Below are 17,820 nucleotides of genomic sequence, written 5' to 3'. Positions count from 1 at the left end.
TAGAGTCAGTTAAAATCAAAAACAGAGACCAGCCTTGAAAACTTCCTGAGCAAGACTCAGTCCAGTCATAAAAACAAAGCTTAATTCAGCCCACAGAGTAAGACTGACCCGACTTGGATCACCTCCCACTCATGTCTCTGGCAAAACTTCCCAAAGTTGATATGAGACAACCTCTAGTCAACCGCTCATCATCTGAGAAAATTCCACTTCTGTAAATCAGGCATTTATGGGAAATCAGCCTCTTAGGGTTTAGGTCTGTCTTCCTGGGGGCACAAGAATGAGACTCCATTTTACCTCCTCCAGTTCTATTCTAGATTGAAATTCTTTCACAACTCATTAAGAAGTAACACCCCATTCCCCATTTCCCCTCCACCCTCCAGCCTCTGGTAACCTCTAATCTGCTTTCTGTCTCTATAAATCTGCCTATTTGCCTTTTCTAGATATCTTATATAAATGGAATCATACAATATTTATTCTGCTTCTGGCTTATTTCCCTTAGTGTAATATTTTCAAGATTTATGCATGTCATATCAAAACTTGATTCCTTTTTATGGCTGAATAATACCCCATTGTATGTATATATAGATCTTCTTCAACTTAAAATGGGGTTGTATCCCGATAAACCCTTCATAAAGTGAAACTATTGTAAATCAAAGTGCATTTACTACCAAGCATCATAGCTTAGCCTCGCCATCCTTAAACATGCTCAGAACGTTTACATTAGCCTACAGTTGGGAAAAATCATCTAACACAAAGCATGTTTTGTGATAAAGTGTTGAATATCTCATGTAATTTATTGAATACTGTACCAAAAGTGTAAAAGAGAATGGCTGCACAAGTACAGAATGGTTGTGTGTGGGTTGTTTCCCCTGATGGCACGGCTGCCTGGGAGCTGTGGCTCGCTGCCCTGCCCAGCATCGTGAGAGTATCGTACTGCGTATCACCAGCATGGGAAAAGATCGAGATTCAGAATTTGAAGTATGGTCTCTACTGAATGCATATTGCTTTCACAGCGTCATAAAATTGAAAAATCTTAAGTCAAACCATTGTAAGTCAGGGATCATCTGTATCACATTTGGTTTATCTACTCATCTGTTGGAAGACACCTGAACTGTTTCCACCTTTTGGCTATTGTAAATACTGCTGCTGTAAACGTCATACGGTTATCTGAGTCCCTGTTTGCAGTTCTTTTGGGTATATACCATGGCTCACATGGTAATCCTTCTGGTTAACTTTTTAAGGAAGCTATGGGATTATTTTTTATAATAGTTCACTCTGTTTTTATTATCCTTTCAGTAATGTTTCTTGAGCATTAGAACAATTTTTTATTTTGCTTATTTCCTGGGTTGACTTTTGTTGCTGATTTTTAAGAAATTGTTTTGGTCATTCATTTTTTCTTTTCTTTTCAATTGTTTGTCTTTCAGACCCGAGTCAGAACTCCATCACAGGGGAACACAGCCAGCTGTTAGGTATAGTATTACTGTGGGGACTGACTCTCTCTAAAGTCACCCTTTCCCTGCTTGCACCAAGAGACATTACTCCCTTCTCTAATTCTGTTTTCTATACCCCTTTTCTACTTTTCATGCCTCAGCTTTTTTTTTCCTGCTGTTTCTGTTTCCAACTTGGTACATTTTAGGACTCTACCTCTGCAGTTGATTGCTGAGACTCAATTTGGTTACATTAAAAAGTAATTTTACATGGTTTATGGCTTTTTAAAAAGTCTAAGAGTTAGAGCTTCTTTTTCCCAAGGTAATGTTTAAAAGAAGATATAATATTCTATAATATCTTGTGATCACCTTCATTTTAATTCCTGAATGAACTTCATAAAAAGCACAGCCTTAAGTGAGGGAAAGAAATTGATGTTTCAGTTCCTTATCTGTGAAATAAATTATGGAAATGAATTGATTTCTTTTAGCTATCACTTATTTAAATTGCAATTAGCTTGTATGTATATATACATCTCAGAACTGATAAATTTTTTAAATATAAAAAATAAAACAAGGGGGAGGGTATAATAGCATAAGTGGTAGAGTGCATGCCTAGCAAGCATGAGGTCCTGGGTTCAATCCCCAGCACTTCCTCTAAACATAAATAAATAAATACACCTAATTACTCCCCTCACAAAAATAAAAATTTTGAATAAGATAAAACATACTCTGGTGAGGAATTCAAACAATACAAAAAGTATATATATAAAGAAGTTAAGGTCCCTTAAAATGTTTCTTCTCCCTACCACCTTACCTCTACTCCCCCAAGGTACTTGCTGTTGACACTTTCTTGCAAATTCTTATAGAAATTTTTACTTACACATTTTCATATTATATACTGACTATCTTTTTTCCTTTTTCTATTAGTGGCATTACACTGTACAGACTGTTCTGTGATTTCCTTTTTACACTTAATATTTTATCTTGGACATCTCATATCAGTATATAAAGATCTGCCTCATTCCTTTATAGTAGTATTTCATTTGTTCCTGCACTGTAATTTTATTCATGAGCATTTAAGTTATTTCCAGGTGTTTTACTGTTGCAAATTATGTTGCAATGAACATCTTGTACATATATCCTTGCATTCTCATTGCCAGTATATTTTTAGGGTAAATTCCTAACAATGGGATTCCCTGGTTAAAGAGTATATATATTTTCAAAAAGATACATCAACTTAAACCCCCCAATAAGGAGTATGGAGACATACTCAGATCCCTATCATCAAAAGTAGATATAATCAATCTTAATTTTTTTTAACTAGTAAGTGAAAATGACATCTCTAGTTTGTATTTGTACCTTTTTAATTATGAGTGAGTTGAGTACTTTTAAATGTATTAACAGCCATTTTACGTGTGTCTGTCTTTTGATTTGATGCTTACTTTGATTTATACATTGCTGAACTTTTAGCTGTTTGAATATATGCAGAGCAGCACTGGAAAATATAAGCTATTAAAAAATCCAGAATAGGGAAAATATTTGGCTTGTTTGCTTATTCCAGACTCAGAGTATTAGTTGAAGAAACTGGGATACTCTTTTTGTTCTTTCTATATTATGCACCTGTTTCTGGTCTTAATTCTCATTCTTTGAGTGAGTTTATATGCTTAAACAGTAACTGACACCTTAGGCACTTAATATTTATTAGGTAAATGGTTTGGTATGAACATATAGCTAGGAATCTGATCACCAGGGTCCTAGCTTTGTAGTATTGGGGCTGTCACTATTCTCTTTTTTATGCTTTTATATTGGATAATTTAAACTGTTCAAAATTAGTCTTCTCTGTATAAAAATTTCATATTTGGACCAGGACTTGATTAAGTTTTCACTGAAAGATTTTGGTTGATCATGAACAGTACATTTTCCACCAAACTATTAAATTACTTCTGTCTCTGATACATGCACAATAGGTAGAGACATTTGGGGAGCAGTTTATCATCTAAGCAGGAACACATGTGTCATGGAGGGAGGGAGGAACTTAACTAGTGAAATGAACAGTCAGGGGAGTTGGTAGTGATCAACGGTACTATGCTGGGTTTTTTTTCCAATTACGCACTTGTAGTAAAGGACAGTAGATGAATTAATTGTAGACAAAAAGAAATAGTATGTGATTGTGAAGAGTTCTCTTAGTATTAGCTAAAAACCCTAATAGTATTTGCAGAGACTACTCCAGACATTAATCTCATTTGGCAGCCTACAATTGCATTCACTTTTTTTTTTAAGATTTTTTTTAAAATTTTTATTTTTTGAGGAGGAGGAGGTAATTAGGTTATTTATTTATTTATTTTTACATTTTTTAATTGAGTTATAGTCATTTTACAATGTTGTGTCAAATTCCAGTGTAGAGCACAGTTTTTCAGTTATACATGAACATACATATATTCATTGTCACATTTATTTTTTCGCTATGAGCTACCACAAGATCTTGTCTGTATTTCCCTGTGCTATACAGTATAAGTGAAGTAAGCCAGAAAGAGAAAGAAAAATACCATATGAGATTGCTCATATGTGGAATCTAAAAAAAAAGAAGAACATAAATACAAAATAGAAACAGACTCATAGACATAGAATACAAACTTGTGGTTGCCAAGGGGGCGGAGGGTGGGAAGGGACAGACTAGGATCTCAAAATGTAGAATAGATAAACAAGATTATTTATTTATTTTTAATGGAGGTACTGGCGATTGAACCCAGGACCTTGTGTATGCTAGGCATGCACTCTACCACTGAGCTATACCTTCCTCCCTCCCCTAGTTGCATTCACTTTTAAATGAAATTTATCCAGTCTTCTAGCTAGATTCTTAGGTAAGTTCCTCCTGCTACCCTCGGTTCTGTCTTCTAGGTTCATTAGGTCAGATTATATTCTCCCTTTTTTCTCCTACTGTTAATAATTATCATCTTCTGTCTCCCATCCTAAGTACCTTTAACTACAGAGTCATAATCCTTAAAAGGCTGGTTAATTTTTTTTTTAATTTGGAGTTTGCAAAAGAGATAGAGATAATTTTCTTCTATTTTAATAATATTTTCTCAGAAAAGGTCATCGGTAGCTTGAATTAAAATTCTTTCCAAATCTCTACAAAAAACCTCGTTTAGTATAATTTGGCCCAGGAGGTGAAAATCTGCTTCAGTTGTCTTGCCTGCTGAATGGAGTTTATAATAGGATCTTTCAGACCTTCCAAATGCTTTTCCTGTCAACAGGGTGCAGTTATTTTAATATATCTACTTTTCCCACTGACTGACTCATCAAATCTCTTGCAAAACTCAGGGTCAGGCTGAGGAGATACATGGAAGGGTGAAATTGCAATTGTAATGAATCAAGCTGAAGGCTTATGATTTATGAACTTTTCTGTGTGTGTGTGTGTGTGTGTGTGTGTGTGTGTGTGTGTGTGTATAATTTTCAATTTAAAACAGTTTAGAAAGCAAGCAAGCAAATGAGTGGTGGGCCCTGGCATTTTTAGTTTTTACCAAGCATTCAGGGAAAAACAAGTCCACTCTACTGCAGTTTCTCTCAAGGAACAGAAAAACAAGTAAACATTCCCCAGCTCCGTTTGAGACTTGCATACTGTTGATACAAAAACTTAACAATGACAGTATGAGAACACTATAAGCCAATTTTACTTATGAGCACAGATACAAATATCCTAAATGACATATTTGCAATCTGAATCAAGCAACGTACAGTTGACCCTTACAACATGGGCTTGAACTGCTCTGGTTGTCTTATACTTGCATTTTTTTCAATAGTAAATACTACAGTACTGCACAGTCTGTGGTTGGTTGAATGCACATGCAGAGGAGGAACCTTGGGTACAGGGGTCAAGTATGAGTTATACTTATTAACCCCCTGAATTATTTAAAAGTCAACTGTATTTTTAAAAATTACTCCTGTGACTAGTTGGATTTCTGCTGAAAATACATGGTTGATGTATCATTAAATATATTTTTTAAAGAAACGAAAATACATAATCTGAGGGTACAGAGGCACAAACTGGCAGTATCGTCTTAAATTTGCTTATTACCACTTCACAACTTAATATATAGAGTTTTCATATATGCCCTCTCAAAGTGAACCTCTCCACAACCCTGAGAAAATGAAGATACAAACCCTGTGGAGCTTCACGCTCACACGCAGGCTCACATTCAGACAGACCCCTTCTGACCTCTTGGGCACTGGGCTGGCCCAGTGAGCGGGATTTTTCTCCCCTCTTCCCTCTCTGGCCTGGTACCCACCCCATGACCAAGGAGCGGAGGCCCCAGAATGGGCTCCTCCCTCGTCCTCTTTCCTGCACTGGGACCGAAGCCTAACTATTAAGTTATATAATTCAGTGTTTAACATATTAAAGGAGAAACATAATATTAATAGTTGCAGAAAAAGCATTTGACTTGAAACATATCTAGTATTTAAATTCATGAGTTCATAATGATAATTTTAAAAACTGATCACCTGTGGACTATTCTAGTGAATCAATTCATTATTCTGAGAATGGGTCAATAAAGGGAAAGAATGAAGTATTTATCTTACCTTTAACTATACCAATGAGTAACCAAATAGTAAATTAGAGGGAGTGTCTCTTTATAAAAGTACTTCAGCTAATAAATTAAGGAAGAATAATAGAATAAGAACACCATCATTTGTAACCCCTCATAAATCAATGGCTCTAGGCATTAATCATCAACAATTGCTAGTATCTCAAAAAGAAAGACATCCAGATTACATATACCTCCTGGCAGAAGATGAAAATACCATTTTGAAGGAGTTTTCCTCCCTCCCCCATAAAAATACTGAATGTGCTTAAGCCACTAGATCCAATTAGCAATTTGTAGGAAATAGAAAAATCAGAGCAACATGTTAAACAACATCTCATGGATGCCTTCATCAAAATACAGACCTTCTGAAACTTTACTGAACACATGACATAGTTCCTTCAACAAATAATTTGCAAAGAAAAAGAATAGAAAAGAATAGAAAGCAACAGACTTAAAAGCTGTGGCAACCAGTCATAATGTGTGCCTTTCACATTGACTTAGTCACATAGTTCAGACCCAGACCTGTCCCACGGGAGATTAAGTAAATTTACTGCTCCTGTTCTGCCTGGCTCAGACCAATAAAGAACATTTGACAAGGGAGGAATCTGAGATTTGTCATAGGCCCAAATTGTAGTATTAGTGGTAATGGAAAAAAAAAAAGCAACATAGTAGAAACAATAGCACTACAATAAAAAAGTGTTTATAAAGACCATTAGTATACCATTTGTCAGTATGCCATAACAAATAGAAATCTGAAATCTTCAGTAGAGCCAGTCGCACTCCTGTCAGTTTTCGTCTGAATTGTGCAATGAAACACCAGTAAGTTTCCCAGTAGTGTCAGCATTATTTATATAGTAAAATGAGAAAAAGAAACATAATAGTGATCTGTTGAGCTGTTTCATTAAAAGCATTATTGAAGCCAGTCTCAGTAGGTATCCTCCAAAGGAATCTTCTTAGAATCCTGGAGAATTCTAAAACAGCCATAGGATATGGGTTTGGTTTGTAGTTCTTGCAGAGCAAATTATTTGCAATTCAGAAACTCTAGAATTTTTATTCCATTTGGGATTTCCTGGGGTCATAGTAGTGACCCAGACTTCTAAAGGCTGTACATCTGAAGCAGCATGATTTCCCACCAAGATGTTCAGACAGAATTGATCCATGCCTTTCAGTATAACCACTTCTGATTTCGTACCTGGTTGATCCATGCCTTTTGGTTAACCACTCCTGATGAAATCTTTGTTCCTTATCCAAAAAGCCTTGACTTTTCATAATTGACCAGGAGCTCTTTGGGACCACTGTGAGTAGATCCTGGGTAAAGCAATCTGGGGGGCATCATAGGTCTCATAAATGCAGGCAAAGTCTCCAGAGACATTCTCCTGCCTCCCCAAAATTAAGGAAGCAAGCAAATGGAAGTTGGGGCAGAAATATCCAGAACCAAAGTGTCTGAAAGTTAAGGTGGTTGCATCTGAAACTTGAGACTAGAGAGGCCCCAGACATAGAAATGCCAGGGCTATAGCAAGGGAAGCCAGAGCTTTAGGAGGTGGCTTAGACCAGCGGGCAGCAGGATGGGGCAGGATAGCTCTGAAGTCAAGTTTTTATAGCAGCCATATTGTCAGGCTATTGAATAGTAGGGAAGTCATATGCTGAGGCTGGGACTACTACTCCTGTAATCCTCAAGGCGGATGAACTGGTGCTGAGTCTGGGAAATAACACTATTAAATGTCTACATCAATAAAGGATGCAGTTAGGAAGATGAGCATACTACTCAGGAATGAAAGACTGTTCAAAGAGAAGGAAAACAACTAGTTGATATTTAAAAAATGAAGTTAAACAGTAGATTTGAAACAGGAGAAGAGTGTTTGTAAACAAAAAGAAAACTACACCTAGACATTTCTTAATGGAGCTGCAAGACACCTAAGAAGGAACAGAAGAGAATAACAGAATTCTCAACAATAAAACAGGTAAAAAATGTCTTAAGTGTTCACAAAAATGTAATTATCATAGAATCATGCTTAGTAAGACACTTGGGAATAAGGGCAAAATACAGACAATTGCAGATAAGTAAAAGCTGAGCACATTTTTCACCACGAGACTTGCTCTAAACTAGCGGTTTTCAACGAGGGACAACTTTGTCCCCCAAGGGCTATTTGGAAATATTTGGAGACATTTTGATGGTCACTGTTGGAGGTGCTCCGGGCACATAGTGACTAGATGGCCCAGGGATGCATTTAAACATCTTACAATGCACTGAACAGTCCCCCAGGGCAAATAATTATTTTTTCTGAAACTTCGTAGTGCTGAGTTTGAGAAACCCTTCTCTAAAGGAGTTCTAAAGGATGTACCTCACATGTAAGGAAAATGATCCCAGAAGACTAGTATTCTGAAATGATACAAAGAATATTGAACAAGTGAAATGGTAGATGCGGACCTTGACTCAAGTCAATATTGTCAGTATGAAATCATTTTAGTGTCTTGTTTGTGTATTAAAAAAATAGACTACTGGAAATAGCAGACAGTAATATTATGTTATTCTGGAGGAGAGAGTTGGAACTGACTGAAAGAATAGAAATAGAATGTGGAAACTCTAAGAGAGAAGAGAGAAAAAAATGGAGTAAGGAAAAATAAGTCCAAAAATCCAGTAAGGAAATGAGAATGAGTCATAGAGAAAGAAGACCAAAGAGGAATAAAAAGACGGTAGAATTTAGTCCAAATAATTGCTAAGGTGATGGAATGAAGTTGACAATTAAAAAGACAGATTGTCATATTTTTTAAAATACAGCTACTTGCAGTTTACAAGAGATCTACCTAAAGCATAAGGACCCAGGAAAAATGGGAAGTTGAAGGCAGAAAAGGATGTTTAACCAAAAGATAGCTGGTATAGTTATCATATTTTTCCTTACACTGTCATAGGATTTATTCTGCTTTCTTTCTGGCTTCCTAAACTAGGTACTTAGCTTGTGTAATTTTTATTCGTTTTACTTTGCTAATGTAAAATTTTAAAGCAGTAACTTTCACGTGAAGTGCTATTTTTGCTGGATCCTACAAGTTCCAATAGGTAGTGTTTTTATTGTCAAAGTGTGTGGGTTTTTTTTTTTTAATTTCTAAATCTGCAAGGATTTTTAACTTTATCTTTTTATAATTAAATTCTAACTTAATTACCAAGATCATGGTTTATATTATATCTGTTTGAAATTTGTTCTGTCTTTAAGATCTAGTATTTGATAAATTTCCATGTGTAAATTTTCCATGTATGTTTGATTACAAAGTATATTCTCTAATTTTGGAAGCAGAACTCTACATCCGTTAAGGTCAAGGTTTTTCATTGTGTTACTGAGATTTCTTTACCCTGGCTATTTTGTCTGCTTCATTTATCAATTACTGAGAAAAGTATGAAAAACCTCCTTGTGTGCTGGTAGATTTGTCAATTTCTTGATATAATTTTATCCATTTTTGCCTCAGATATTTTGAGGCATGGATGGATTGGTGGGTGATTGGATGGATGGGTGGGTGGATATGGTAGGTGGTCTTTTAGGTTGGTTCCTATCACTCCTTTCTTCCTGGTATCCATGCCCTTGTTAACCTTCTCTCCTTTGAGTGAGAGCTGTACTTAATCCTGATTAATAGAACATGGCAAAAGCATGTCAGTTTCAAATGAGATTATAAAGACTGTTGTCTGTCTTGCACTCCCTCTCTGGCTCTTAGATGGCTTGCTTTGAGGAAATCCAGCTGCCATGCTATAAGCTAACCTATGGAAAGGCCCATGTGGCAAGGAACTGAAAAAGGCCTAAAAAGAACTGAATTCTGCCAACAGCTGTGTAGATGAGGTTGAAGGTGGATCTTATCCAGACCTTCAGATGAGACCAGAGCCCTGGCAGGAGACTCTGAAGCAGAGGGACCAGCTAAGCCGTACCCATATTCTTAGCCCCTCCTAACTATGAGATGATACGTATGTGTTAAGCCACTAAATTTGGGGGTAATATGTAACACAAAAAGAGATAACTATAAACAATAGGTGTATGTGTAAAACGTATATACTTTGTTGGTGAATTAAACCTTTTGTCATATGATTACCCTCTCACCCATAGTAAAGCTTTTGTCTTAAAATTTTTATCTGTGAGTAATAAAACTGTATCAGCTTTATTTTGGTTAGTATTTGCCTGATACATCTCTTACCTTTAGTTTTAGCCTTTGTGTGTCCATGTTACGTCTCTTGCCTGGATTTTGTTGTCTAATCCAGTCTGTCAATCTTTATGTTTTAACTTATGAATTTTGTCTATTTGCCTTATTATTGATATATTTGAACTGTTCTGTGGTCCTAAATTATTATTTCAGTTTTTTTCCACTTTTTGTTTCATTTTTAGTCCCTTACTTAAAAAAAAAAAATGCTATCTATGTTTACCCCGTCCCCAAAATAATGGAAATAACATTAACACAGACTCATATCGCGCTCTCCCCAGCTCCAACCCCGATCATGTTGTTATTATCTAGAAGAGGTCAGCAGGAAAAGGAGCGACTACTCAGTAAATGGGTTTGGAAGAACTATCCATTTGCTAACTACCTGATCTGGTTTCTTCCTATCTTTCTAGCCACTCTGCCCTTTCCTAACTCTATTTTGGCCATGTTATCCATTCTGTTTTATGAATCCGTTAAGATTGTTTCTGTTTTAGGATCTTTTTAAATTGCTGTTCCCTCTGCCTGAAATGCAGGTTTTTCCTGACCATCCAATGCCAGTGATGTGCTACAGCCAGCTCATCAGTAGTATGCATCTCTTCCCCAAACCATGTTCAGTGACTTCACTTGAGTAACTTAAAATTAGCACATGGGAGTATTTATACCACGGAAATTGGCAAATACTATAAATCAGTATTTTTTAAAATTCTGAAGAGCCCGCTTACCAGCACTCTAATGATCTTACCTGAAGTTGTATGTTTTTCCCATCCCCAGTCATAATCTGTCCCAGTACTTGCTTCATTTTCTCCATTGAACTTACAATTTTTTTTTAAGTTTTTTTGTCTTCTGTAATTTCAGTATACACACAATGGAAGTATAGTCTTTAACTGCCCTGTCTACTGCTATATCCCTAGTGCCCAGCATATCGTAAGAATTGAATAAATACTTGTTGAATTAATTGAATAAATGAATTACTCAAAAATGGTGATAATTTTAAGCTGTGTCATTCTCTTTAGAATTTTTTGGACCCATTACAGAAAGGAAAATAATTGCATTTTCCTTTCTTATGACTTTTTATTATGGGAATTTCCAAAGGTACAGTAAAGTAAATAACATAGCATAATGAACCTTTATGAACCCATCACCCAGCTTCAGCAGTGTTGCAAATCTATTTTCAAGCCCCCACAAATTTTTTCCTGGAATACTTAAAGAAAATTTGAGAGATCAGATGATTTTATTTACTCTTTAAAATAAAAAATAAAAAAAACCCAGTTCATATTCACATTCCTCTGATTATTTCCTGACATTTGGCTTGAGTCAGGATTCTAACAAGTTTCACATGTTGAAATTGATTGGCATGTCATCTTAAGTCTCTTAATTTATAAGTTCACCTTTTTAAATTTATGCCATTTTATTTGTTGAAGAAATCAGATTGTCATGTGGAATTTTCCACATTCTGAATTTGATGATTGCATCTTTGTGATGATGTTTAACATGATAGATTTAGAAGCTTGGTTAGATTCAGCTTCCATTCTTTGGGGCAAGAATACCTTGTAGGTCGCACAGTGAATTTCTCATTGTATTGCATTAGAAGGTTGTATTGTCCCACTTTTAGTAATTGTAAGATGGGTCGTTGGGTTCCAGATCACCCTGATCTATTCTTTATGGAGTTTACGCCGCAGCCTTTTAATTAATGGTTTTAGCAACCGTTGATGATCACTCCTCAGATTTGTTCTTTATTAGAGGTTGAAAATTGGTGATTTTTTTCTAATTATATCTGCATTTATTGGCTAGAATGTTTCTATAATGAAATTTTCTTAACTATTTGGTTACCCTAAAATACAGTTGGTACAGAAAAGGCAGAATAATTGCTTGATTCCTTCCGTTATTTTTCAGACTTCAGTGTTGTTTCCATAGTAACTCTGTGAAGGTGACTAGTTGTTTTAAGTGCTTGAATTTCAGTTCATCACATTCTTTATTTTTAGTGTTCATATTATCCTGATTTTAGCCAGTGGGAATCCCTTCAGGTGGTCTCTTCTGTCCTTTGACATGACAATTATTTTGATAGCTTGTTGAGTATTTCCTAAGCTCATCTTATATATTGAAGGTTATAGGACTTTAAATTAATTCTTTAATTTTTATGTTAATGTCTGTTTCCTCAGTATTTAAAATCTTAGTTCTTAATGACATTTACACAATTTTTAAATGTTCTCTCTTTCTCACTCTCCTACCAGATGATTTTACTTATATAACTTTTACACAATTAAAGAACCAAAGTTAAGAAAGCACAAACTCCTCTACTATTTTAGGGAACCCAATCTCTTTTTCTTTTTTTTTCTCCTCATAGCTGGTTCACCAAATTTTTGTAGGGTGTGCCTCTTTTCACATAAAAAGATACGTGGCAAGTGTTTGTACAGAAATAACACTTGGTTAAATGACCTAATGTCGTTTATGAAAGGTCAGACAGCCCTGAAGGCAGAGGGCTTTTACTGCCGTTATCAACAGCAACAGTGTGTAAAGAAAGTAGCCTTGGGGTGTCAGCGTTGTACACTGAGTAGTGCTCAGTGACTATTCAATTTTTTTTATCCTAGATTTGGGTAATATTAAGAGTAGCATCGCTGTAGGCTAGAATCCTAAAAGAATACTGTTTTTGGAGGCCTTCATAGTGTTAAGAAAAGGAACGACCTTTACTTCTTATCGATTTGTTTTTGCTCCTGTTCGAGAGGGACTCACCTTCTGCAAGCAATGCTGATTGAGTTCTACCACTCTCAGATGGAAATTTGAATATGAAAATGAGTTCTGTTGTTACAGAGGCAACATGCTGTTATTTGGTGCTGATGCTTCTACAATATCAATGAAAAACTAACTAGGTTTACTTTTTTTTCCAGATGATGGGCATAAGAAAGCTCGAAATGCTTATCTTAACAATTCCAATTATGAAGAAGGAGATGAATATTTTGATAAAAATTTGGCACTCTTTGAGGTAATATTTGGGAGAAAACCAGGGAAGAGATTTCAGGAACAGAGATTTTTCAAGATCACTGTTTCCCATCCCATTTAGTTTTAAAACATTGCCGGTTGGATAATTTAATAATTAATTGTTAAAATATAGTACTTATTACAGCTTGTCAGTGTAGTTGATTTAATCTGTATAATCTAATTTTTGCTAATAATGAATAGCCACTGAATCAAATTTCTATGAAATAAAGGGGAAGGAATGTTGATACCACAGGCATATCGAGAACTTTGCTATCTCATTTAGCTAGAGTTTAAATGTTTACAGTGGAATCATCTGCTAAGTATAAAGTAGTGTACTTTTCAACTCTGTGTTTGGGATGACTGTCATTTACCTTAGAACTATTAACCAAAAATCAGGGTAGGAAGCAGGTTGCTACAGTAAGAGGATCCGTATGTCTTATCTGACTAAGACAGCATGGACTCTGGTGGGATCTGTGGCCACGTTGTTGAAAGGACCCTGATTTAGTCTAGCACTGCCTTTACTTTGGACAGTGATTTGAGTGCCACTTTTCTCAGTGTACCTATTTTTTAAATGATATTTTCTCTTAGCTTCCTTCAAGAAAAGGTCTGAGGTGAATATTTGGTTCAGTCACAAAAGCTTTTGATTGATCTGTTCATGCTTGTGCTATGAATTATAGCTATAAATGTTAGCAGACCGTTAGCAGTACTTTGGTTAAAGATTATATTAACCTTTAGGAGGTTACAGCTATCCGTAGGGGCCAGTGTGGTTTTGTTTTTACTGTAACGTTAAGCTATTAGAAAGAATCATAAAGCTTTTCATTTAAAAATTGTCTAAGTACTCATTATTTGCCCTGGTTATGTATTATAATGTGAGGGAAGAATAAAGTGTCATTAAATTTTCTTAAAATATTTACCTGTGAATTATTTTCTCCTTTACTTAGCAATTTTCTGATAGAGGGGTCATTTTGATGCTTATTTCCAGTGTTCATCATTCATTTCTTCCTCATTTCTGGCTTTGTAGGAAGAAATGGACACCAGACCGAAGGTGTCTTCTCTCCTCAACCGCATGGCCAATTACACTAACCTGACACAAGGAGCAAAGGAACATGAAGAGGCGGAGAACATCTCCGAGGGGAAAAAGAAGCCCGCCAAGGTGAGGCCTTGGAATAACAAGGATGAATGGAAAGAGCCCCACAGACAAAAAAAGGAGGAGGTGTCCGGGGCATCACTCTCTGCTCAAGGACTGCTGACTACGTGATCTATCCCAGCCCTGTTCTAGGCACTGGGGAGGGGTGTCGTAGCACAAAGAGAGCATACAGCGTCCCGCTGTCATGCAGACTAAATTCTAGTGTGGCAAGACAGTCCTTAAGCTGTTTGACTATGTTAAATTATACAGTGTATTAAGTGTTGATAAATGCTCTAACAGAATATAAGCAAGGTAAGGAGACTGAGACTCACCAGGAAGAGAGCCAGGGCTGGGGAGGGGGTTGCTATTTTAGAGAGGTTGTCAGGGAAAGCCCTTCTGACACGTGATTTTTGAGCAGAGACCTAACTAGGATGAGGGAGTGAGCCATTTAATAGCTGGGAGACGAGCAGTTCAGGGAGAGAGAATAGGACTTAAAAAAAAAAAAGGTATCCACACCCATCTAGGATGCCACCTCTCTGCTGTGAAGTTGTGGGGGTTTTCAAAGACCAAATATCAGTTTTTCTCAAAATGAAAATATGGAACAATATTACAAATTAGCTTCTTGGTTGTTCAAGGGGAAAATGACCCTCAGATCTTCATTTTATCTACTACTTTTACCAACTGCTATGAAAGAGTTATGCCAGATTCTGAAGGAATTCCATAAAGTCATTATTCCATTTTTTTTAAAAAGAGAAGGCTAATGGCTTTTAAGAACAGAAGATTTTAAATTGTTGAGGGTACACTTAATAGTTTATTTATGGTCAAAAGCCTGTGTAAAAACCTATGTGGAGACCTATGTAAAGTAAAAACCTATAGCTCAAAGGTATGGTGATAGACATTTGTTAAGATGGTGGGTGGGTCTTTTAAAAGATGTTGCTTAGACTTATCATCTCAGCTTTGCAATTAATACAGTAGTCAGGGCCCAAGTTTTTATGCAGAAGTAAAGGCATAAAAGCACCTGTCTGGATGACTGTATGATTTTTTTCTTTTGTCAACATTTCTTTCCAGACCCCGCAGATGGGTACCTTCATGGGTGTCTACCTCCCATGTCTACAAAATATTTTTGGAGTGATCCTGTTTTTACGCCTCACGTGGGTGGTGGGCACAGCTGGAGTTCTGCAGGCCTTTGCAATTGTCCTTATCTGCTGCTGCTGTGTAAGTCCCGAGTTGGCTCCTGGAGATCACCTACAATACTGAGAGAGCTCAGGAATATCATTCTTGACCTCTTCAGGAATAAAAGAAAGAATATATCCTGGGGAAAGACTCACGATCCCAACAGGAGAGATTGTTTTGATATTAAAATCTAAAGGATTTTCAGTTATTTAGTGTCATTTATTTGCTGTTTATATCTGTAATATGATATACTTGAAGTTACGAAAAAAAACTTCCATAGGGAGTAGGAGATATGGTCCCTGACTTCAAAGAATTCAGAATACAAACCACTTGAGTTTGATAACACCAATGTTGTGGCAGAAAATGTTAGAAAATGTGAGGTACTACTCCAGTATAGTACTGATAAACGAAACTGATTGTTGTTTGAGGGTAAGAGATTATTTGAATTGTTTTGAAGTCTCATCCACTGTCCCTTCCCTGGAAATTCAGGTGTTCTTTCCAGGTCCTCTCTCCATTGTACTGAGAACACTCTGATCTTCCTTTAAACTTCTCTTATCTGTGTATCCCAGCCACCTCTCTCAATTTTATTGTAAGTTGATAGATTATTATAAAAATTTTATGTTATTATTCAGCTGTCTACTGACTCCTTTTACTGTCACCACTATACATTATACTCAGCTGACTACTGTGCAAAGCAGGGTAAACAGACATAGCCGTGTCATTAATAACATAGTTATACCACCATTTTTTTTTTTCAGTTTCTTAGTCTTTAAACTTCAGGGCCATATTTGGCCCCTTGATTGCCTCTCGCATCTAATCATCTATCAAGGCCAATCAAGTCTGCCTCTGAAATCTCTTACTTTCAGCCGTTTCTTTCTGTTCCCACTTCTACCACTGCCGTCCTTACCTCCCACTGAGCTACTCCAGTAGCCTACTAACAAGTCACTCTGCCTCCATCTACTCCCTACCTGCAGTCCATTCTGCCCTCTGTCACTGCCAGGTAATGTTTCTGAAACACAGTTCTTATGAGTCTTCAACGGTTCCCCTTCTTAATGAATTTTGTTCTTGTTATTGTAGCCAGTCTTTAGTCAGTTTCCAATCTGTTTTCCAAGCTTTTAGCTACGAAACCAGGGCAAGATCAGTGGTTCTTAATAGCACCTAACCCCCTGATTACGACGTAGGATCATTTTAACAGAACACACCAGATACTTAGGAGTATGACGAGTGTGATGTGTTGAAGGGCATTATCTCATTTCTGTACCATTCGGTGTGGCAGGAAACTCCCTCCATACAAGTAGGTAGAGTTAAATATTCAGTAAGTGCTCTGAGGTCCACAGAGGGGAACATAGTACAAAAATGTTGTCTTTTTACAGTAACAGTCTTCTCCTGTCCCTTTCTTTACAGACAATGTTGACCGCTATCTCCATGAGTGCCATTGCCACAAATGGAGTGGTGCCAGGTCAGTAGCTGTGACTGGATTTCAGGGTCAGTCAGTGCTTACTGTGTGTTTGTCCTATAAAGCCAGAGGTGCAGAATTCCAAGGACCAGAATACTGTGGTCTGTTGGCCATGGACACTAACACCATTCGACTTTAGAATACCTTCTTTAAAAACCTCTTTATGTTTTAAGCCAGAATCCCTAATTTCTGTTGCATTGTTAGCTTCTTTTAGTTAGAATATATATTTTATTGGGCTATCTCATGCCTGTAGTAAATATCCTTTGATTTTTTTTTAAAGTAATACTGACAAATCGTGCTGCTTTATTTGGAGCATTTGATGTGCAGTATAAGGGTTCATCTTTTACTTCCACTAGGAAATCTACTTTTTATCACATTCAAGGTTTTCAAAACCCTAAAACATTTATCCTCCTTATTTACGACTCGTTTACATTCTTCTTACTAACATACTTTATCCTGTTCACCTTCTGTTTTGTCTTTTAGCTGGGGGCTCATACTTTATGATTTCCCGAGCACTGGGCCCAGAGTTTGGTGGGGCTGTTGGCCTCTGCTTTTATCTTGGTACCACATTTGCAGCAGCCATGTATATCCTTGGTGCCATTGAAATTTTTCTGGTGAGTAGTGATTTAATTGTGTCTACCGTGTAGAAAAGATAGAGATTGGGATTTATTTTGCCATTTGATCTCAAAGCTTCTGAGAAGTTAGCTATAGGAATCAGCCAAGTGATTGACTGCTAACCTGTTACTGACTTCCTTCTGGGAATATGAGTCAGAAGGTTGGGGGTATCCTTTGCCTGCCTGCTCCTTCCTCTCCCACACAGTCACCACTACCCTGCCACCTCAACCAAGAAGTTAAAATCTCGGAGGCAAGACTTACACTAATGGGGAAAAAGTGAAATAAAGTTTA

The 17,820-nt window shown here is 36.7% G+C and overlaps 1 protein-coding gene across 4 annotated transcripts in view; it reads left to right on the top strand.

Moving 5' to 3' along the window:
• Positions 1-17,820, top strand: part of SLC12A6 (solute carrier family 12 member 6) — an 83,378-nt gene that overhangs the window by 44,355 nt on the left and 21,203 nt on the right. For 3 of the 4 annotated variants that reach the window (XM_031453361.2, XM_031453360.2, XM_031453363.2), the window contains 6 exons: positions 1,425-1,469; positions 13,069-13,163; positions 14,181-14,312; positions 15,354-15,500; positions 16,863-16,917; positions 17,398-17,528. In XM_031453361.2, the coding sequence (XP_031309221.1) occupies positions 1,425-1,469; positions 13,069-13,163; positions 14,181-14,312; positions 15,354-15,500; positions 16,863-16,917; positions 17,398-17,528 (605 nt within the window). The remainder of the gene's footprint in view (positions 1-1,424; positions 1,470-13,068; positions 13,164-14,180; positions 14,313-15,353; positions 15,501-16,862; positions 16,918-17,397; positions 17,529-17,820) is intronic. The other variant, XM_031453362.2, reaches the window with a different exon arrangement.

The sequence above is a fragment of the Camelus dromedarius genome, chromosome 5, assembly GCF_036321535.1.
Source record: "Camelus dromedarius isolate mCamDro1 chromosome 5, mCamDro1.pat, whole genome shotgun sequence".
NCBI lineage: Eukaryota > Metazoa > Chordata > Mammalia > Artiodactyla > Camelidae > Camelus > Camelus dromedarius.
This window is presented reverse-complemented; position numbering and strand designations above follow the sequence as displayed.